The sequence below is a fragment of the Mytilus californianus genome, unplaced genomic scaffold (genome assembly GCF_021869535.1).
Source record: "Mytilus californianus isolate M0D057914Y unplaced genomic scaffold, xbMytCali1.0.p SCAF_10, whole genome shotgun sequence".
NCBI classification, from domain to species: Eukaryota; Metazoa; Mollusca; class Bivalvia; order Mytilida; family Mytilidae; genus Mytilus; species Mytilus californianus.
Window position 1 is genome coordinate 62,151,146 of NW_026262582.1, and position 24,421 is coordinate 62,175,566.

Sequence of the window (24,421 nt, forward strand, 5' to 3'; positions counted from 1 at the left end):
TGATTGACATCTTAACTGATCATGATAATTATAGTCACATAAACTGCTGAATAGAGACTACTTAAAAAACTCTGAGCATGCTTGCAGCATGCTCGGAGCTTCCTCGTAAGAATAAATCTATGATCCCTAAGTAAGTTACACCGTGTGATGCGTTTTCAGATTCATCACTCAACAACTTCCTGTTTACCGAACACTTGTATTATTTTACACATGATAGCCAAGTTGAAAATTTTTGTCACATTTTAGACACTGCCATAAAAAGATTCTCTGTTTATACACAGTGACACTGCCATATAAAAATTCACTGCTTATAGACAGTGACACTCACATAATACACCAAAATGATTGAATTGGTCCACTAAATATACTGTACCTTAAAAGTGACATTTGTTGATTGTTCATCTACAACCATATTGGTAAGTCTAAATGATGATTTAGTCCTCTCTCTACTCTTAGTACCTAATGACCTCCGCATCCTGTCTGGAGTCCCCATATCTAAATCTAGTCTGTGCAAATCAAACTTCTTAGCCTTTACTGAAAGATGAATAATCAGGATTATTGTACAAATTCACAGAGATGAGGAGGGGGGGGGGGGGGGTCTATTGCTATATAAAGGTATACATAGATGTGCCACTGGGGGGGTCACCTTTTTAGAATGTCAAATATATCAATAGGGTGTAATTTCTTCGAGGAAATATAACAATGGGTCATAAATATTCATTTTCTGTTGAGATGTCTGTAAAACTGTGTACCAATCTTTTTATCTAATAATTTGAATAACTTCATGTGGTCAACATCTAAATAAGATATCACATGTTGTAGGTCTGATAGGAAGGAAATATATAAATGGGTTAAGATTTTCATATGAAATATATGTATGGGTAGGTGTTTTCACAAAAATCAATATATGAATGGGGCGTGTTTTTTTAAACCCCAGCCGAACGTCTGTACCCATATTTGTATGCTGAGACCCTCTGTGGTCAAATTATATATTGTCTGCATGGAGGCTGTATTTTTTTCTTACAAGCATTCACTGTTTGAATACAGCTCATCAATGGTGGAAATGTTGGGATTTATGAAAAAACATTTAAAAAAATCAATGGTTAGAAACGTATTTAAAACAAAGATGTTAATTCTTTTTTTATGAGATAGCAACCAAACAATACAAGAAAGACATCAAGAAAGATTTGAATATACTGCATGTCTGTTTTTGCTCATATTATTAATATAAAATTTGCATAGACAAATTCTGAAAAAAAAACTGTGCAAGTTGTTGAAATGTCATATTGCATGCTCATGTTACCTTTTATGCTGAAGTTATGAGCATATGCTGTGGCATGAGCAAAATATGTGACATTAGCATATATGATATGAGCATAAGCGGTTACATAAGCCTATGATATGACATGAGCATACAGACCTTCTAAAATTCAAACTGAACATTATTCTGTGCGTTCATCGTGTATCGTGCGTGTAACAATTGTGTGTTCATCATTCATAGTTCCGTGTATTTTCCGTGTAACGTGCGTGCATCGTTTATTCTTAATCGTGTATCGTGCGCTCATCAATCATTCATTCTTAACCGTGTATTGTGCGTTCATCAATCATTCATTCATAACCGTGTATCGTGTGTTCGTCTATCGTGTATAACTGTGTACATCAGATAACGTGCATTTGTCAAACGTTCATCTCTTATTGTGTAAGGTTCATTCATTGCGGTTTTTATATGATAGTCGGTTATAGAGCTCATCAAAGCTTATATTTCATCTCACGGTTAAAGTGTATATATATGTTCCGACTTAAAATAAAATTTACATTCATACTTACTTTCTTGTTAACACTTAATTAACTTCATCATACAGAACGTTCTTACAGATTCATGACTTTTTGTGTAAAATTTATTTATCATCTGTAAACATTTCGTGGTTATTCAGTGGATCTTGACTGGGACTAACACATTTTAATATAATGATACATGTTCTACGTACAAACAATAACATGATGACATTTCTAGGACAGAACAGTTAAAATTGGAATTTCTATTCAACTTAGCGAAATGGGCTTAAAAATATACTGTTGGCCAACTGTTATTTGTTTAAAATATTCTGTCAATTAAAAACAAAAGTGCTTTTGCAAAATTTAGATGTGGGGTAGCTCCACTAAAAATAGAAACTGGAAAGTATGAAAGAAAAAGAGTCCACGAGATGACATGTGTTGTAGCTCTACTATTGAAGATGAACTTCGTGTCATTTTAAAATGCCAATTATATGTAGCATATAAATTATGATACATTAAGCTAAACATTTTAATGAACATTTTGAACTATAATTATCAGATAGCGAAAAATTTATATTTAGTATTTAATATCGACAATGTTGCTGCTATAGTTGCCAAAAACATCAACAATATTTTATTGAAAAGAAACGGCATTTTATTTCCCAGTTCTCAAAGAAAAAAAAAAGTTTTATTTTCATATAGTACAGGTGGACACTGTAAATTTTAAATGTAAATGAGTAAATATATTGTGTCTTAAAAGTCTCTCATTATTCTTTTTAAGATTGGTACATACAATGCAAATGTTTTAATGTTTTATGTTTATTTCTGTGATTCTCATTTTATGTGTGTATGTGGTGAGACTATATAATAAAATATTGAATCAGTATTGAATTAGCGTTCAACTTGAGTCATTTCTCCAATATTGAACTAGGCTAGATTATAATTCTTCGCTTATTTGGCAAATTCATATTCTACTAAGATATATTCAAACATTTAAGTTTTGATAAATACCATTACAAATATCATTTTTGTCTTAGTTTCTGATGGTCACATGCACGTTAGTTTATCCATTGAGAAAATACAATATACAAGATTATCGGGTAAATGTGGATTGCGGATTAAGATGTGAGATGTCAAACTTGAATTAACAAATTAAACTGAGATGAATTTAACACGAATATGTATTTTCTCTTCAACAGTGTTTTTATTCTCTGTTCTTTATTTTCATTTAAACTAAGCTAAAAATGTTTTGTGGAAAATTGAATAAAAATAAACATTATATGTATTTGAAGGAATTTTTTTAATTAAACAAGTATAAGATCAGTCAAATATATCACGTATTCCTTAAGAAGGATTTTAAATGGAGGAACTTTTTAAACTTGAAATAGTGTTTACGAGTTTAACATACATTCTTTTTTATTTAAATTTTTTGATGAAATAGTTAAATAAATGGTATTATCATAACAAGTCTTTATTTGAATGGAATACACATGGAACACTTTCACGGATTCACTTTTCATTGTGTTCATGGTTGCATATCAAGGACACCGTTTTTAATGTATGTCTAAAAGATTAATATCCGAAAAAATTATTCACAATAGTACTTTGTTAAACTTCTACATGTAGGATTATTAAAGAATGACGGATTTTTTTTTACCATGGGGGTATTTTTTGTTCCGTTACTGAGGACATTTTGTCCTTTATGAATCCATATGACAAATTCGACTCCAATAAGAATAAAGTTTGTCTCATAGAAAAATTGGTAGTTTTTATCCGATAGATTTTTTGTTCATTTTTATCGGATATAAAAGATTGAAAACTACAAACAATTAATTGAAGTTTCGTATGCATCTATCAAGATCCAGCAACTTTTGACTAGTATAAAGGGTTGCCTTGGTTTTAAAGCTCAAAACGGTATTATTTGTTTTGCTTTACATTGGGTTAAATAATGAAATGTATGTTTCAGAAATTTACACAAGTTTGATTTCGGCGTTGACTCCCGGGGACACTGTCGTTTACAGTAAAAGACGAAAATCTACACATGTACGTTCTTATAAAAAATAAGTTGTGGTATGATTGCCAATGTTCATAATCATATCATAATTATTATTGTATTCCCCCTAATAATCAATCTATAATATATGCCACTGGACGTTAAAAGATCAACTATTAATTCATCCATCTTATCCTTTTAGTTTTGTGATAATTTGCATATCAAATACATGAAACAACTGGCAGATTTTCACTAAAGTTAGAACGCCGATATTACTGCACATATAAAACTAAACTGGACCCCTGTTGTGTTCACTTATCGATGCCAAGCTATAGATAGAACGGCGGACCAGTTAAATATAAAACAGACAATAACATCGATCCCTACGTTTTGATCCCCTCACAAAACAACACTTTATTAATTTCATGCATCCGTAACACTTTTCTGGATTTACTTTCACTAGGAACGCTCAATGCTAAATATTTGAAAGCCAAAGAATGTATAAAATAGATAGGAGTGTACAGCTATATGACCAATAAAGGACCTATACACATTCACAACATTCTGTGTGTTTATGTGTCTGTCCAAAGTTAAAAGCACGTAGTTCAGTGGTTTTCGTAACATCAATTCTGTTATATACATGTATTGGGGCTTTTTTTTTGTGGCAAGATAGCTTTGAAATAAAGTAGGCCGTTAGTTTGCTCAATTGAATTGTTTCATATTTTTTCATGTTGGGGCGGGGCCTTTAATAACCCTTTTCAGTTTCCGTATTTTTTTCATTATTGAAGGTCGTATAGATATAACTGCTAACATTCCTCTTGATTTGAACTTTCTTGAATGGTTGACTCACTAGCAATTATACCACATTTTCTTATTTTTACATAAGCCTTCAATCCATCAAAGGCCAATTTAGTCTGCTGTAGCTGAAACCTACATTTCTTAAAAACAATCTAAATTCATATACTGACAATTTAAGAATGTTTGTCATAGATTTCTGTTCGTGATATAAGTATCAACATATTTTAGCTATGAAGATGTGTAAACCCTTGAATAAACCTTATTTCTTTTGGCAATACCTACGGGAATTCAAATAATAAAAAACACTATCAGAAAATTGGAATAAACGTGTTTGCAATTATTAAAATCAAGTAAAAAGAAGTGTATATATATATATATATAAACAAGTCTAAATTGAAAACAACGTTCAAACCTATGATTGCATTGGATAAAAACCGCAATTTTTATATGTGTTCATGCAAAACAAATTTCTTGTTAGAGGGGTCTAAATACAGCACAAACAACATTTTCCAAAAGACCAAAAAAGTGAAAAGGTATATTTTAACAAAACGCATTTGACTAACAGGTCGAACAACAAATGTTATTAAATCCTGCTGACTGCCATTGGTGATTGCAAAATAAACGGATCACAAGGTGTAATAAATGGATCTTAACTATAAATTTAATACCAAACAAAAAACAATAAACTTGCGGCAAAGATGGTATACCGCAAACAAAGGTGCAAAGATTTTTTGTACACCATATCGGGATTTCGACAATTAATGTCTCTTCAGTGATGTTAGGAATCGAAACCGTGTTTGGAAAACCATACAATTTACCTCAATTTAGGATAGACTCTTGAATTTTGAGAAGTCAAAATAGGATGAACTGATCATATAAACCCGAAGGCAAATATAATACAAGCCCAAACGCAAAAATATACAACAAGTCTAAATTGAAAACAACGTTCAAACCTATGATTGCGTTGGATAAAAACTGCAATTTTTATACGTGTGCATGCAAAACAAATTTCTTGTTAGAGGAGTCTAAATACAGCACAAACAACATTTTCAAAAGACCAAAAAAAGTGAAAAAGTATATTTTAACAAAACGCATTTGACTAACAGGTCAAACAACACATGTTCTTAAACCCTGCTGACTGCCATTGGCGATTGCCAAATAAACGGATCACCGATGTAATAAATGGATCTTAATTATAAATTTAATACTAAACAGAAAACAATAAACTTGCGGAAAAGATGGTATACCGCAATCAAAAGGTGCAAAGGTTTTTGTACACCATATCCGGATTTCGACAATTAATGTCTCTTCAGTGATGTATATATATATATATGTGTATGACTAGGAGGTGCAATGGAGATCATGAAGTTTGATGGTCACGGGTGAAGTGCGCTGGTCTTCGCCGAAGTGCGATGAGCTGTTCAATGGTGTGCGATGGTTTATATAACGCGGGATATCTAGATTAAAGTCTACAGATGTGCAATTATTTTGAGCAGTATATTTGTTTCCATATCAGTATATAAAGCATTTACTAGTGTTATTGTCAGTTAAAATTGCATACTAATTGAGAGATCGTCCTATTTGATGTTTTGCATGTGGAAATTATTCTTACTTCAACATGTATTTTTACTTAATTTGTTCCTCTAATGAGATCCTCATTTACCGTTTTATAATCATAAGAATAGTTTGTGGACCCTTATGTATTTAGGGAATGACACTCCATCGTACATAAAAACAAATTTTTCGTATATTTCCCATTCACAGTCCTACATGTATACATATTGAATTTTACTCACAACTCAGAAAGTTGATACCAGCGCGAGGTATGCTTAAACCTCTTATTCTAGATGTCAGGTAACTTACTTGTGTTTATGTTGGATAGCTATCTGATTGACGAATACCCGTCATTTTATATACATAGATTTTTTTAAATTTGTTTTTAGGAATGCATCAAGCTGCACCTTTTAATTTAAAATATATTTCCGTGACGTAACCTCAAAAGATAAGTCACTTCAATAAAAAGAAATAATGGAAATGAAACATCTTCTCGCATGTTGCACTTTGGGTAATTGTTCTCTTTGACAAAATACTGCCTTGAACTCAATTTTGGTATAAATATAAAGAAGCCACAATTTGGTTCTTAAATGGATATTTTTTGAAACACCTTAAGATAGGTAAAGCCTATCTCTTGATATAGGCTCTCAAATTCGGCAACATTTAGAGACCGACCGTGCTTGGGTTGTATAGCCAGTCAAGGGCGCTAAACTCTCATTATCCGTTTAGAGATTTTCTGAAAATATAATGGTTTTTGCCTTATTCGAAACTAAAACATTATCAAATATAACTGGTGGCCTTTGCCTGTCATCTGCTCTTTTCGGGTTGTTGTCTCTTTGACATATTCCCCATTTCCATTCTCAATTTTAAAATAACTAAAAAAGTATGATACAGTTGTCAGATCAAAATTCATTTAACAAGCCAGTGCGTTGATACAGGTTATATTCTACTGAATTTACTATATCCGTTATCATTACGTAATATGTATATTAGATTAGTCCTGTGTCCAGGTGAGAAATAAAAATATGCGATTTGTATGTCAGGTGAAAGTGACAACGGTTGGTATGTATACTAAAATGTTTATTGTCTTCCATTAAACATGAGGGTGTGGATGGGAGTTTATAGAATAGAAAATTATTAACAAAAAAATAAAGAATACAGAAAATAACTAGACAAATATATAGAAAAGAAAATGATGGAGGTCCTAGAATATAAGGAATAAAGAATGATCGGCAAAAGGTATAACGAATAGAAAAAAATGCTTAAAATGACAGAATACAGAAATAATGAATCCCCATTCAGACCCTCATAATCTGACAATGACATTTAGCTTTAGGACAATTATGGGCATGAGATACAGTTTTAGACCCACAGTGATTTTTTTACAAAAGTTCACATACAAGCTAATTTTTACAAAATCAATTTGTATATGTAATAAAAATTATATCTTCATGTGCTAAATTTAAAAGACAAATGGGTTTGAATTATTGGACATTCACTTAACATTTTGGTTTCTTGGACACTTCTGTCCTTTGAACAGACATCCTCAACTTTTTTGTTTCAAAAGATAAAGATATGAGGATTTGGGTAAAGAGATTAGGAATATCTTCGTTACAAAATTGGGCTCTACATTTGTGTAACAAATCTTTGTTAATAATTAATTTTTGTTAAAAGAAATTGATTTAAGAAGAAAAAATGGTATTTTTGTTGTATATTTATCTAGTTAAAAAAAGTCGGTAATTTCTTCATAAAAGTTGGAACGAATAATCTTCATACAGTATCAAGCCAAATGTCATTTCTAAAAAGAGGGGGTAACATTTTACGGCAGCAATTTTAAATGTGTCGATAAAATGAACGAATTCTTCAATATTATGTAAATTTCTGCAAAAATCATTATATAGGTAACTATTATTAAGGTCATCCGAAATGTGATAAGACTGATATTAACATACTAATTCAATTTCATGCAATAAGGTTTTAATGCTAGAAGTTTTAGAAGAAAGAGTTTAATGTCTGCTTATTTAGATTAATTCTGCGAATTGTTTTTGTCTGCAAAAACATCAAACAGAGAGATAAAGAGAATCACAACTAATTGAATAAAATGGAGGATTGAAATGGAGAATGTGTCAAAGCTAGAGACAACAATCCGGCCAAAGAGCAGAAAAGGGTGCGTCTAAACACGGCTAAAAACTCCTTAGTGCACTAATGACTTATAATATGCTACTAAGGACTAAAAGGGGTGCTATACCATGTAAACAAATTTCTTATCAAGATAGAGATTGATATTTAATGCATAAATTCAAATTTAATCAATAAAAAAATTACAAATGATAATTGAACAATGCATGTGCCGGTTTTCTTTGATTTTTCCGAAAAATCACTGAACCATAAGACATGTGTCAAATTACATAACTGACAACACTTTTACCTTAAAAAAAGGAAAAAATTAATTATTTGGATAAGAAAATAACCCAGACATTTAGATACATTTACCATAAAAATATTTTTTTAATTTTTATAAAATCATTAAATATTCATCGGTTTATGATTAAATGAAAAAATAAAGAAAATTGTTAAGTTGTTTTTAAGGAAGGAAAATAATGTTTGTTTCGAGAAAAATAGCCCCTCCCCCTATAAATGATAATTAATTAACCTAAGTGGGGCTTAAATTGGAGACCGATCGCGAGGCCTGACTGCAATAAACAACAGATAACGAACAGCAAACAGTGGATACACCAATTGATATGTATGAAAGACAACGACGGACACAAAATGATTGCACTGAATAATTTCAACTACCATTGAGATCGTTTTTTCAAATCTCCTTATCAAATTAGACATGCATTTTAAAAAACCTTTGGATATCTCTTACCGTTTGGTTTAAAATTGGAATTAAAAATTGCATTTTCCCAAAGTGTTTCAGGTAAAACCCTGAGATCACTGATTTTCGGCAATATCAAGGAAAAACCGGCACGTTCCAAATATTGTTCAACTACTCATTTATTGGTGGTTCTTTTTCTATAAAAATTAGGAATTTATGTATTAAAAATCTATCTATCTCTACCATAATATGAAAACAGAGTACAAGTAACACCTCCTTTCTAGTCTTTAGTGGCATATTATAAGTCCTTAGCAGTGTTTAGAAGTTTTTTTTTCCAATCAATGCATTTGAATGGGGACATAAGGTTAAATCCATCCCTTTTATCTAGGGTTGAGAACCCTCTTTTTAAAAATGGCTGGAATCGCCACTCTTTAAAATGTAGCAATTTATAAATATTTTTTATCTTATTTATATTAAGTAGAATTATAAAAATCAATGAGTTTTATAATTTGACAACACTCATTGATATTGGAAATACTATACTACAATCAATTTATTTAAAACATGGAATGTTTAGTAAAACTGTCGACCAATCAACACAGAAAGCGAGATATCTAAAATGTGTATACCCTTATATATTTTCATTATCATACATCAATTTTAAATGCAATTCCAAATAAAATGGCTTTGTGAACCGTGTATTAAGAGCTTATCGTTCATCGTCAATGAATCATTCACCGTGCGTGTATCATTCATCATTCATCGTGCGTGTATCGTGTGTTGATCATTCATCGTGCATCGTGCCTGTATTGTGCGTGCATCATTCATCATTCATTTTTCGTTAATCCTCTGTGTAACGCTCATCGCTCATCTTGTGTGTATCGTGTATTCACCGTGCATGTATCGTGGGTGCGTGTATCAGGCGAGTGGTCAGTTTGAATTTTAGAAGGTCTGTACAATATGACATTAGCCAAAGCTATAACACGAGCACAAGTAGTTACATGAGCATATGATATGACTTCAGCATAAAAGGTGACATGAGCATACAATATGACATAAACCAAAGCTATAAAATGAGCATAAGCTGTTACATGAGCATAACAAGAATGTGTCCATAGTACATGGATGACCCACTCGCACTATCATTTTCTATGTTCAGTGGACCGTGAAATTGGGGTCAAAACTCTAATTAATTTGGCATTAAAATTAGAAAGATCATATCATAGGGAATATGTGTACTAAGTTTCAAGTTGATTGGACTTCAACTTCATCAAAAACTACCTTGACCAAAAACTTTAACCTGAAGCGGGACGGATGAATGAATGGACACACAGACCGAAAAACATAATGCCCCTAGGTGGGGCATAAAAAGAGAGACGACGAGAAGACACTTAATAGAAAATCAGATTGAGCTACATTAAAAAATGGAGGTGATCTCAGGTGCTCTGGAAGGGTAGGAAGAAACTGCTCCACAGGTTACACTGAATATGTTGCTCATGTATGGTAAGTACATATTTGGTGGATGAGTCTCATTCATAGATGTCAGATTTGAACAAAAGCGGATGGGATTGTCTTTATGACAGTTGCCGAGTTGGAACATATCCCTTGTTATCTGTAACAGATACTTTTTTGTATTCTTGTCTTTCATTTTTGCTTATGTGCTTTGTCTATATGCCATTTTGACATTTTTACCTTTTATGTCTGTTTGTTTTGTTCACACATTGTTGTCAATATAATGGAATTTTATGAGACTATCATACAAGTGAGAGGTATAGCTAGCTATAAAACCAGGTTTAATTCACCAATTTCTACATAAGGAAATGCCTGTACTAAGTCAGGAATATGACAGTTGTTTTCTATTTGTTTGATGTGTTTGATCTTTTGGTTTTGCCATTTGATTAAGGACTTTCCGTTTTGAATTTTCCTTGGGAGTTCAGTATCTATGTTATTTAACTTTTTATAAAGGCCCACCTCATGATGGTGTCTATAAAACTTTCAAAGGGTTGACTTCAACTTTACTACTAGGAACAGTTGGTTCAATAGCTTTCTTGTAAGCAGCAACCCTTTATCAAAGCAATCAAAGTATGAAATGAAAGCCCTAGTATATGCTGTCACATGAGCATAAGCTGTGACATGAGAAGTAGCTGAGACATGAGTATAAGCTGTTACAATAGCATAAGATGTGACATGAGAACAAGCTGAGACATGAGTATAAGCCATGACATGAGAACAAGCTGAGACATGAGCATAAGCTGTGGCATGAGAACAAGCTGAGACATGAGCATAAGCTGAGACATGAGCATAAGCTGTGACATGAGAAGAAGCAGACATGAGTATAAGCCATGACATGAGAACAAGCTGAGACATGAGCATAAGCTGTGGCATGAGAACAAGCTGAGACATGAACATAAGCTGAGACATAAGCATTAGCTGTGACAATAGCATACCTTGTGACATAAGAAGAAACTGGGACATGAGCATAAGCCGTGACATGATAAGAAGCTGAGACATGAGCATAAAGTGTGACATTAGCATATGATAAACCTATCTCAATATCTGAGTTTAGAAACTTACGGTCATATTTAGGAGTTGTGGGTGTTGAACGCCTGTTCCCTTTAGGTCCTCGTCTGGAAGAGGATGTTGACTGATTAGATAAGGTAGAACTGGCCCTCATAAAGTTTGACATCTTTCTCCATGGTGTAGCACTATTAGTGGATCTACTTCCATCATCGTCTCCCCAACTTAATGGCCTGAAATCCTTAAATATTTAAACAAAAATGTATTTGTTTGTCTTTTTTGTGCGGACCATGCGAGACCCTCATGGGTAGTCATGGTCGTTAACTTAAACACCCCCCTAGTTGTTTTGTCTTTATAACATTTGTAATTATTGGATCTCTTGTAAAGTTTTGTTTTGGTTTTTCTTCCATGAGAGTTCAGCACTTCCAGTCAACTAAAAATTGTAAACCAAAAAGATTGAACAAGGAGGTACTCCTAACAGTGGAGGAAGATACTAAGAAGTAACATTAAGTGAATATACACCAGAAAACATAAAATTGCATATCAGTAAACTATTCTTTAAAATTTCAGCATATTTTCAACAAAAAAAAACACATTATTAATTCAGTATATTATTGATTTTTTTCTTTATTTAAAAGTACTTGAATAACATATTACATTAAAAGGTCCAGATAGAATTTGGATTCCTTTTCATATGTTCACTTTCAACAACATATAAACACCCAGATAGATTATAGACCTAAATAAAGAGCTGTGCCATGAGCACATGATACGCCCGTCGCTTTTTCAGTGTATAAAGTTCCATAACTCCTCAATGTCACATCAGAAATTTATAAAAAAAAAAAAAACTAAAGGGAGGTTATTTTAATAGATATAAACCAGTCACCAAAGTTTCATGAAAACTGCTCAAAGCACTTTTGAGTTATTGTCTGAAAACTGGAAAATCCCCCTTTTTTAATGAATAAAACCCAATAACTCGGAAACGTAAAAATCAAAAGGGATCTCACGTTAATAGATATAAACAATTCACAAAACTTTTATGCAAATTGGTTAAAGCGTTTTTGAGTTATTATCCGACAAGTTGACGACAGACGGACGGACAACGGTATACCAACATACGTCCCGTTAACGGGCATATAAAAACAGTGAGATAGAGAAGACAAAATGTTTATGATTACTGTACATTCAGAAATTTTTTAGATGCCTTTTTTATTGCAGAAATATGTCAGGATAGATTTCGCAAAAATAAAAACTTGCATTAAAGTTTTGAATATTTATAGCATTATTTGTATGTAGCATTTTATGAAATTGCAATAAATAATCTCACATTTGTTTCCTTTGAACAACAATCGTACTTAATGCACAATAAAATTTCTGAAATTACAGTATTAGATTTGGAATACATGTGGTATGTAAATCATCCTCTCACATATATACAGGGTCTATATCTCTCGAGTGAATACAATAATTATATTACCTTTGTTAAATAAAAATAATTTAGGTAAAGTTGTAATGGTCTATTCCCTAAAAAAAGTAAAACATCAGAACACATTGATATAAGCATCATATAAGCACTAAAGAAGCAGCGACTAATTACAAATAATTATTCTATATGATGCAAGTGCGATGCAGTATCTGCATATTGAACTAGTATCTGCATATTGAACCAGTATCTGCATATTGAACCAGTATCTGCATATTGAACTAGTATCTGCATATTGAACCAGTATCTGCATATTGAACTGACGTAATGTCACCATTATGAAGTCTTCCGAGTTACGAATCATTCACCAAATTTTTTTTTAATTCATTTCGTCTGTGCAGTTTCCCTCCTACTGCATACTTGAGTAGTGTGTATGCATGAATGTCTACTCATGCTTATGTAACTTGATAAGACTGTAGATATGAGGGTGTAGTGCCTTGACTACTTTCTAAAGTTTGTTGTGCCATCCCTCGAGATTATTGGTAGCTCTCAGATCATTTATGGTATATATGCTAGACCCAGTAGCTTTTCATGTTGTCTGTAAATCCAATTGTTGGAATGTTTATGTAAGCACTATATACTTCTTCAAGTCTTTTCATGGTATTTTTTATAAATTTTCATATGACCAGAATTAGCGTCATAAGCCAAATTCATTTCTTCCTTTCTTTACACTCACAATTTGGTTTCAATTCCAAGTTCATGAATTGGCTATTTTACTACAGGGGTGTCTTAAATGCTCCTAACAAATCTATTAAATAGGTGAAAAGATGTTTTAATTTTTGTGTGAATATGTAAGAAATAAATGAAATTTGTCAAAACAAACAGGATGAGGGTTCTACATCACAAAAAACGAACAAAATATGCAATGTTAGTATTGAGCACCAGTTTTTGGTGGGGTTCGTGTTGCCTAGTCTTTAGTTTTCTATGTTGTGTCATCTGTACTATTATTTGTCTGTTTGTCTTTTTATTTTTGGCCATGGCGTTGTCAGTTTGTTTTCGATCTATGAGTTTGACTGTGTCTCTAGTATCTTTCGTCCCTCTACAAGACTAAGAAATTAGAAGCACATTCTAGGTAAAGACATCCTCTACTTCCTAATCTTTACACACTCTCTTGGTCATCAAGATTTATCACATGATGTCATGACCAATGTCTAGTCAATTTTGTTGGGTATTAAGAAAAATTTGTAAGGGTTCCATGGAACCCAGTGTCTCACCTACTTTTGCTGTTAGTCGCAGGCTCAACAAAAATGGGGAAAAAATTATTAAAAATTTTCCTCTAGATACTATCTTTTGATTGTAAGAAGTTCTGTTCAAGTTTGGTAAAAATCCAAGAAGGTTTATGAATCTAATAAATGTTTTAAAAACTTAGACTGTACGTAATGTTAGCTGGAATAAAACTAAGTCCATTTATAAGTAATATACAGAAAAACAAGAAATAAATTTTTACAAAATTTCCTTCTAGATATTAGCTTTTGATCATAAACAAGCTTCTGTCCAAGTTTGGTACAAATCCAGGATAGTTTAAGAAAGTTATTAAAATTTTGAAAGCTTTAAATTAACCACCGAGTGAATGTTATGTTAACTGGCAGAAAAACTAAGTCCATTTATAAGTAAAATACGGATAAACAAGATTTTTTTTTAACAAAATTTACTTTTGAATGCTATCTTATGATCACAAACAAACTTCTGTCCAAGTGTGGTACAAATCCAGGATAGTTTAAGAAAGTTATTAAAATTTGAAAAACTTTTACCACAGAGTGAATGTTATGTTAACTGGCAGAAAAACTAAGTCCATATATGAGTAAAATACAGATAAACAGGATTTTTTTTTTACAAACTTTTCTTCTGGATACTATCTTATGATTATAAACAAGCTTCTGTCCAAGTTTGGTACAAATCTAGGATAGTTTAAGAAAGTTATTAAAATTTGAAAAACTTTAACCACAGAGTGAATGTTATGTTAACTGGCAGAAAAACTAAGTCCATTTATGAGTAAAATACGGATAAACAGGATTTTTTTTTTACAAAATTTACTTCTGGATACTATCTTATGATCATAAACAAGCTTCTGTCCAAGTTTGGTTGAAATGCAGTATAGTTTAAGAAAGTTATTAAAATTTCAAAAACTTTAACCACAGAGTGAATAATTTGTGGACGCCGCTGCCGACGTAATGTAGGATCGCTATGTCTCGCTTTTGCGACAAAAGTCGCAGGCTCGACAAAAAGCTATAGAATTTTCACAAGTAAATGTTTTATACAAACTTTTGACAAGGTAATGTGTTATACAAACTTCGTTGTCTCTTTGACACATTCCCCATTTCCATTCTCAATTTTATTTTGAAAATAATTTTTAGACAAACAAATGCCCACTATAAGAAAATGTGTTATACAAACAAACAATACAAAGTGCAACCATGAGCTTGTGTTAAAGCTACAACAAACACACTTTTGACAATAAATGTTTAGACGAACAAATCATCATAAGAAAATGTTTTAGAGCTATTTTCCTAATGCTTGTAGTTTAAAGGTTTGGTTGGCTTGCTTGCTTTGCTTTTATAAATGTTTGCTCAAGCATTGTAATTAAGATTGACATCTACAATCAATAGATAGGTGGGGCTTCAGCTTGTATACATTATACTCTGCATTATTCTTAACATCCAATAACATTTAAGTATAATGTATACAAGCTGAAGCCCCGCCTATCTATTGATTGTAGATGTCAATCTTAATAACAATAGTTTAAGCCCTGCCTATCTATCAAGCCAACCAAAACTTTAAACTACAAGCATTAGGAAAATAGCTCTAAACAAACAATGACTACAAGTGAAAGCATCAGCTTGTGTTAGAACTACAACAAACACACAAACACACTCCAATACCTTCAAATCAGAGCCAGCACGTAACAAAGAGTATGGACCTCCGACAAAATCCTGACCGATCTCGGCCTCGTAACCAGGAGGAAAGATATCTGTATCTTCCACTGGCTCGCTATCATCAAATTCAATGTCGTCGTCATCACTATCAACAAGCCTGACCTTCTTTTTGCCACGACCTCTGCCAACATTACGAGGTCTAGCGCCACCAACACCTTGCCGAGGGTCTTTGTTATCTCCCTCTAATTCACTATCATCAGATGAGGAAACTTTGTCATCCTCACTGTTATCATCCAGGAATTTCAGATACCTGGCCTTAACCTGTATTATTAACATATTTATCTTAACCTGAATTATTAATATATTTTTACTTAACTAGTAATATTTTTATATTTGACTTAACACTCAAATACTTGAACTTAACTGGTAATATTTTCATATTTTACTCAACCTGAATTATTTTAAATAAATCTTATCTTTACCTGTATAAGTCACTAAACCTGTTTTATTTATATTCTAATTAATAATTTAACTTAACCTGTATCATTAATATATTTTAACTAAGCCCGTATTATTGATATATTTTAATTTAACCTGTATAATAAATACATTTTAACTTAACCTGTATCATTGATATATTTTTAACTTAACTGGTATTGGCAATATATTTGAACTTAGTCTGTATTATTAACATATTTGAACTTAACCTGAATCATTAATATATTTGAACTTAACCTGAATCATTAATATATTTGAACTTAACCTGAATCATTGATATATTTGAACTTAACCTGTATTATTAAGATATTTTAACTCAAGTGCACTTAACCTGTATTATTTATATATATATCTTAACTTAACTTGTATTGTCAATACCTTAAAATTTAAAAATACTTTTATGTTATGTATTGAAAGTTAAGTTGCATTGATATAAATTAATTAACCTTAACTAATACTTTCATCAAGATATCTAAGACAACCTGAATTATCCTGAAGACTGAGAAATCTTTTCACTAAATTTTCAAGGTATGTAGTCCTAAATCTAATTCTAATAATATCTAAAGGACTAAATTTTTAACCTACATGACCAAAATACACCAAAAGTCATATTATCAAAATCAAAAGATTAAAAATATTTCAAATGCAAATAAAATCAACACTGCAAACAATAGTGAAAACATAATCCACTCATTTAAAACTCTGCTTGGGTTTAAATTCAAAGTTTTGCTTGTGCACAAATTTTGTGAATTCAATGGATTTAAAAGTGTAACTGTGCTTAAACACACTAAATCTTGGTGCTGCATGTGTGTACTGTATAGTCATGACAATGTAAAAATAAGAAGATGTGGTATTATTGTCAATGACATAGAAATTAACAACTATAGGTCACCATACGGCCTTCAACAATGAACAAACCACATACTGCATAGTAAGCTATTAAAAGTGCAAAAATGACAAACTTTAACAATGAGAAAACTAAAGGCCTGATGCCTTCTATGACTCAATCACCACTATGAACTAATCTTCTTGCTACTAGTCAGTTCAATTAGAACAGGCTTCCCCAAGAGTGCCAAACCTTTGGACAAGTCCACTAATTATGTTGTCATGCAGACAAGATTGACAGCTCACTTGTCCAAGTGTCCATTAAACAAAAATGTATGGTCCCATATTTAGCAGCCAAAATCAAATTAAAACATTCAAATATCGTTTTTCTCATCACCATTAATTTGATTTAACCTTGAACATTGCATCTGCTGACTTTACTATTCGGGATTTTTTTATGCAAAACAAGGCATAATTCTTTCAACTTTGAAAACTAGGTAATTGAATATTACCTAGAGCCAGTATTGAAATCTTTATTGATAAGCTGAAACACAATTTGCTACAGGTGACTTTACTTCCCCTTTATCAAAGTTCCACCCAAGATGTTTTGGCTTCAATACCCGATATTCAAAAACAGCCTTTCTTAAAATAGAAGTGAAAGGTTGCAAAAACTTCACACTAAATTCTGTGCATCTAAATTCAAGAAATAACCAAAAAAATCCTTATACCATTCTACCCAAACCTAAGATTTGTGACTTTTTTTATCAAACAGTGTGTGCTAAACATCAATGTAGTATAAAACCTTTTATTTTTTCAATAATATTGATATTTCGTGCTTTGTGCAAGAAATACCTTTTTATTTGACCCTGATCTTTGTCTGGGAGGTTCCGGTTGAACAATTTCCAAATCGTAACCATCAAAAATATCAGCATCAGTTATATCCTCGCTATCATCAAATTCAAGGTCATCATCACTATCGTAAACCCTGCTTTGTTTTTTCCCACGTTGTCTGCCATTATTAGGGCGTCCCCCATATCGAGGTGGACGAGATACTTCATGTTCTGATTCTAATTCAGTCTCTGACTCATCCAAAAATTGTAAATATCTGGCCTTGACCTATATCATCGAAATTTCAGGAAACAAATTTTTTTGTATATTGTTTTTACCATTTTACATGTTACCTTACTTTATGCTTTTAATATCTAAATAAGTTTATAAAATGCTAACATAAACAAAATAATAATCATCTTTTATTTAAATTCAACACTTTCTATAATTTAGAAAAAAGAATATAAAATTCTTCAGATGTCAATACAAAGGAGATCTGGGAGAGGGTGTTAAGATTCACTGAGACAGCAAGCCAACAAAAAAAGTTCACCAAAAACATGTAAAATTCATTAGATGCCCTAACAGGCAGCTGCTTAGATATAAGAAGATGTGGTATGAGTGCCAATGAGACAACTCCCCATCCAAGTCAAAATTTATAAAAGTAAACCATTATAGGTCAAAGTAGGGTCTTCAACACGGAGCCTTGGCTCACACCGAACAGCAAGCTATAAAGGGCCCCAAAAATTACTAGTGTAAAACCATTCAAACGGGAAAACCAACGGTCTAATCTATATAAAAAACGAGAAACAAGAACATTTATTAACAACATCAACAAACGACATCTACTGAACATCAGATTCCTGACTTAGGACAGGTGCAAACAATTGCAGCGGGTTTAAACGTTTTAATGGTACCAAACCTTCACCCTTATCTGAAACAATAGTGTAACATCACAACATAGAAAGACACACTATAAAATATCAATTGAAATGGCTTAACTCAATCAAAAGACATAATAACACTAGTGAACATACACTGAACAAATAAATTTGATCTATGATACAATGTAAATACAAAATAAATAAACTAAGGGAAGAATAATTAAAGTAACATGTTATATCGCTGTGAAATGTTAAACAGTTAAAGAAAACAATATGCTTGAACAAAAATATCAGCCATTTGTAATTACTTTAAACACAGGATCCATCTTTTCAGATCATGTAATTATTAGAAGAATAACTGTATTTCATGGAAGCAAAGAGTAAATACTTGTAGGATAGGATCAGACAAATATTGTATTGTACTCAAAATGTTTTTGTCGATAATCATAACAGGGGACTTGTAACATGGCGAGACAATTACCTCTTCCCAATGAAAATCATTACATGGATCCAGTAACAAAGGGAGACAATTTAACAACATATATGTGTTGCGTCTAACAGAAGTTTCCCTGCAAACTTCGTTATAAACAAATATTCTATATCCTTTATTCCACAAGGAACAAATTTGATCCAGTGGAAATAATATTTCATTATGAAGGAACTAGTATTTCCTGACAAATTACCTCTTCCCAATGATTATTATAAAATGTATCCAGTAACAAGGGAGACAATTACCTCTTCCCTATGATTATTATAAAATTTATCCAGTAACAAGGGAGACAATTACCTTTTCCAAATGATTATTTTATCCAGTAACATGGGAGACAAATACCTCTTCCCGATGATTATTATAAAATTTATCCAATAACAAGGGAGACAATTACCTCTTCCCAATGATTATTAAAGGGGTAAATTCAGTAAATAGATATACGTCATCAGGGACCGCCCATTTGGGGGAGAGCTTTCTGTACAAAACTGAAGTCCTGTGCTCTTCTGATTGGTAGATAATGTTTGTAATAAATATTTTTTGATAGATGGATCAAAACTAGAGTTAAAAAAAAATAAAAAATGAATGCTGAATGTACTAATTTTTTTACTACAGGGTTGAAAAGTAATGGGGGCCAGTAAAGGAATTAAGTGTGAATCTTCACTGTTTGTAAACAAGGCCATGTGAATGCCCAAAAATGTCACATGACCCTATGTTTTTATTGTTGCAAAAGATAGGGCTACATTTGTACTTTCATGAATGATATATGAAAGCTTCCAATTTCTTAAGGTAAATCAGGTATAAATTTAATTCAAGACATAGATTAGCATTAAAGTCAATCGGAGATTTTTTACTGAAATTACCCCTATAAAATTTATCCAGTAACAAGGGAGACAACTACTTCTTCCCTATGATTATTATAGAATTTATACAGTAACAGTGGAGACAATTACCTCTTCCCAATGGTGATCCTCTTTTGCCTGTTCTTCTTGTGTCTTGGCAACCGGTTGAGTCGAGGCTGGTACCTTTATCTACCAAAAGAGTTTCATTAGGTTACTCAAAATCAAGCAAGTTGCTTTTATATATAGTGGCAATTTTATTGAGTCCTTTTACTACACACATACCAGTATGTGAAACCTACATAATTTGTTTTATAATGCTAATGACGTTAATTAAGAAAAGTAAGTTACAACTTACAGCAAATCCATTTTTGTTACATTAAGGCTCTGTTATTCTCATGCATGATTTCTGTTTAGCGTGTTTAATGAGAAACTATCTGTATGAAGCAAGATAAAATAATGGTGTATATCTGTCAATTTTATCACAATAAAGCTAAATGCCTTCTTTTAAAAAAATGCTCCTTTACAAATGTACAAAAAATAATAATTAGTATATATTTAGTAACATCTCTTGTGCACAGTAACCATGATTATAATAAACATTAAATAAATTTCAGCTTCCATGTAACATTTGTTCAAGCTCTAAAATTACTTTTTTTCAATGAGAGTTTTAAAAGATAAACATATAAACATGTAACTGCGAGTACTCTCAGATTTGTACTTAGTGTCTTTTTTGTTGTTAGGGATGAGGGATGGATATACCCTACCACTTCCTGTCTGTGTTTTAGTTTGATGTTTTTCTTTGTAATGATCTGATGAGTATCTATATATAACGGTTTTCAAAATAAAAGACAAAACTTGCATTCTAACCCCTATGTTCTAATTTTAGCCACGTTGGCCATCACTATACATATAATGCTGTCAAAATCTCAAATGCAAGTTTCGATATTTGCAAAACATACCTTGCCACAATTATTGCAAAAATGTTTAAATTTACAGTAATTGAAAAATAGGACTATTTGAAGGACTGCTGGTAAAAATGAAAGCATGGTGTGGGGCAACCATTCATAAATGCTTTTTAGGGAAAGCATTATCATTTTTATCATTAGAAAGGAAAATATACTAACAGATTCTATAGTCCAAGTATCTTTTTTCTTTCTAAGTGGTGAAGCTGGAGTTACATATCCTAGTTCTTTCCTTACAGCAGAGTTTGGTATGTACCCTGATAAAATATTAAAAAAAAAACGCTCCTTTACAAATGTTCAAAAAATAATAAACAGTTATATATTACTGACTGTCTATTCCAGCTGTTTCCTGACAATTGATTTTAGAGGTGATATGATGAAAAATGAAGGTGCTATGAACTTGACCCTGATGGACAATCTGGTTGGCATACTAATATACTCAATCAAAACAAAACCTGTAAAATTTAACTTAAATACAAAATCAACAATACAAAACCTGTAAATTTTCACTTAAATACAAAATCAACAAAACAAAACCTGCAAAATTTAACCTCAATACAAAAGCAAAACCTGTAATATTCCATGTCCATCTCCCTAAACTTTGTACGTTTCATGCACATTTACATATTTTGCACAACTATAGCATTATTATGGACATGTTAAAACAATATAAACTCTAATTTTGTAGAGTGGGGGTATAATAAAATTACTTTAATGGCAATACTGAAAATGAAAGACAAACATTGATTTTTAAGTATATAGTTGTCTGACAACTCACCATCTGGGGCTATTATTGGCTTCCGTTTGAACAAGTCGCGTTCCCATTGGGATAGTTTCTCAAAGTATAGCGTGTCACTCTTTCCTGTAAAAATAGAATACTATCAAAACCACTACATAAATTCAATACCATTAAAATAATTTCTGCTAAGATTTGAAGCTATCAAACACTCTAAATAAAGACATTTAAACTGGAAATTTAAAAAATTTTCATTGTGAAAATTGCAACAGGATAGGTTTAGCTAAAATAACAAGAGGCTCTCAAGAGCCTGAATGGCTCATCTGTAATTTTTTGCTTAAATCTTTCATCAATGATTATTTTTGCTTTTCAATATATATTAATGAGTGGCTTAAAAATGCCATTTAAATGTTCTTTGTATCTGTCATATTTTCTTCAAAAGCAAAAAAATGCATTTTACCCCTATGTTCCATATGTGTCTATGTTTCTTGACGTACAAGGAAATAAAAAACAAAATTTATACCAGATACTCTGAAACTCATTCAGCCCAAGATAGGCTGAAATTGATTGAGCAGTTTCAAAGGAGAAGATTTTTTAAAGTAAGCAAACTAATGAACAAATTGTGAAAAATTGTCTTTAAAGGATAATAATTAACTCCTTAAAACAAGGAATTATTTGAATCTGGAACAATTTTGAATTCTGGAAAATTGATTAGAAATGTATGATGAAAACTAACCCAACTAAATAGGGTTAGCCATGCCTGCATGGCTGAGGTTAATTTTACTTTCACTATCATTTCAGTATGAACTAACTAACCCCCCTTAGCCAGGCGCACATGGCTAACCCTATTTAGTTGGGTTAGTTTTCATCATATATTTCTCATCAATTTTCCAGAATTCAAAATTGTTCCAGATTCAAATAATTCCTTGTTTTAAGGGGTCAATTGACAATTTTAGTCATAATAAACTTATTTGTAGATCTTACTTCGCTGAACATTTTTGCTGTTACAGTTTATCTTTATAACAATATTCAAGATAATAACCGAAAACTGCAAAATTTCCTTAAAATCATCAATTCAGGCGCAATAACCTAAAAATCAAATACCCGATTTGGCTGATAATTTCAGGGCAGGTAGGCCTTGACCTAATGAATACTTTAACTTCTTGTCTGATTTGCTCTAAATGCTTTAGTTTTTTAGATATAAGTCAAAAACTGCATTTTACCCTATGTTCTATTTTTAGCCATAATGGCCATGTTTTCTTACGAAACAGAAAATAAAACACAAACTTTACTCTAGATAACCTAAGAGTCATTCAGCTTAAGTTTGGTTTAATTTGGTTCAGTAGTTTCAGAGGAGAAGATTTTTTAAAGTTAGAAAACATGATAAACAAATAGAGTAAAATTGTACTTAAAGGGCAATAACTCTTTAAGGGGTCAATTGACAATGTTGGTCATATTAAACTTATTTGTAGATCTTACTTTGCTGAACAGTTTATCTTTATCTATAATAATATTCAAGATAATAACCAAAAACTGCAAAATTTCCTTAAAATTACCAATTTAGTGGCAGCAACCCAACAATGGGTTGCTAGATTCATCTGAAAATTTCAGGGCTGATAGAACTTGACCTAATGAACATGTTTACCCATGTCAGATTTGCTCTAAATGCTTTAGTTTTTTGAGATATAAGCCAAAAATTGCATTTTACCCCTTATGTTCTATTTTTAGCCATAGCGGCCATGTTTTTTTGACAAAACAGAAAACAAAAGACGGACGTCAAAAGATCGCAAAAGCTCACATTTCCTTTGGAAAGGTGAGCTAAAAACTAGCAATCTAAATTTTGATAGCCTTATTTGCAATCGCAATAAGTAATCTAGCATTTCTAGTGAACGAAAACAATAGAAAATTCACCCTTCTTATGATAGTACGATAGAGTCGAGAATAATCAATAATAAAACAATGCCGATGACAACATTGATCAAAAGTTATTTCTAAACAACAATTGTAAATTTTAAAGAAATTATTTGTCAAAATTAGAAATATACATGCAAATACATGATGTTATATGTTCAGTGTTTATCGAGCTAATTGAATTAGTAGCTTGAGAGACTGAAATCTAAAAGTGTTAATCTTTGCTGCATATTGATAAAAAAAATTTAGAAAAAATCATGTACACCAATTTTGGAGTGTTCCACAAAGTTCTTAGCATGTTACAATTTCCCAAAATATACTAATTTTTCACATCTAAATTTTCAATTACACTGATCTGCTCTTGTCACATGAACATTCAATATAGAAATATTGTCTTTTCGTTTATTTTTTTAGTATTTTTTATACAATTTTAAGAAAAGGTCATCTAGATTTTTGTACATGTATTTGCGGTCTTCTCAATCTATTCACATTCAATGTTTACATCTGGAAAAGGTCCGTTTGAATTTGCGTAGTAACAACAGTCACAGCATACAGTATACAGCCAGCAGAAAAATAAAATGAAATTGATACTCCTAGAATTTATTCGCATAGCAATATTTTAAACCAATTTAACAT

At 31.7% G+C, this 24,421-nt stretch overlaps 1 protein-coding gene across 1 annotated transcript in view; it reads right to left on the reverse strand.

The window, feature by feature from the left end:
- The window catches only part of LOC127718345 (uncharacterized), a 162,175-nt gene that overhangs the window by 82,081 nt on the left and 55,673 nt on the right, over positions 1 to 24,421 (reverse strand). Inside the window, exons 29-35 of the mRNA XM_052224342.1 lie at positions 21,917 to 22,000; positions 21,301 to 21,395; positions 20,288 to 20,365; positions 17,991 to 18,254; positions 15,822 to 16,136; positions 11,517 to 11,700; positions 374 to 534 (exon numbers count right to left, since the gene is read on the reverse strand). Coding sequence (XP_052080302.1) covers positions 374 to 534; positions 11,517 to 11,700; positions 15,822 to 16,136; positions 17,991 to 18,254; positions 20,288 to 20,365; positions 21,301 to 21,395; positions 21,917 to 22,000 — 1,181 coding nt within the window. The remainder of the gene's footprint in view (positions 1 to 373; positions 535 to 11,516; positions 11,701 to 15,821; positions 16,137 to 17,990; positions 18,255 to 20,287; positions 20,366 to 21,300; positions 21,396 to 21,916; positions 22,001 to 24,421) is intronic.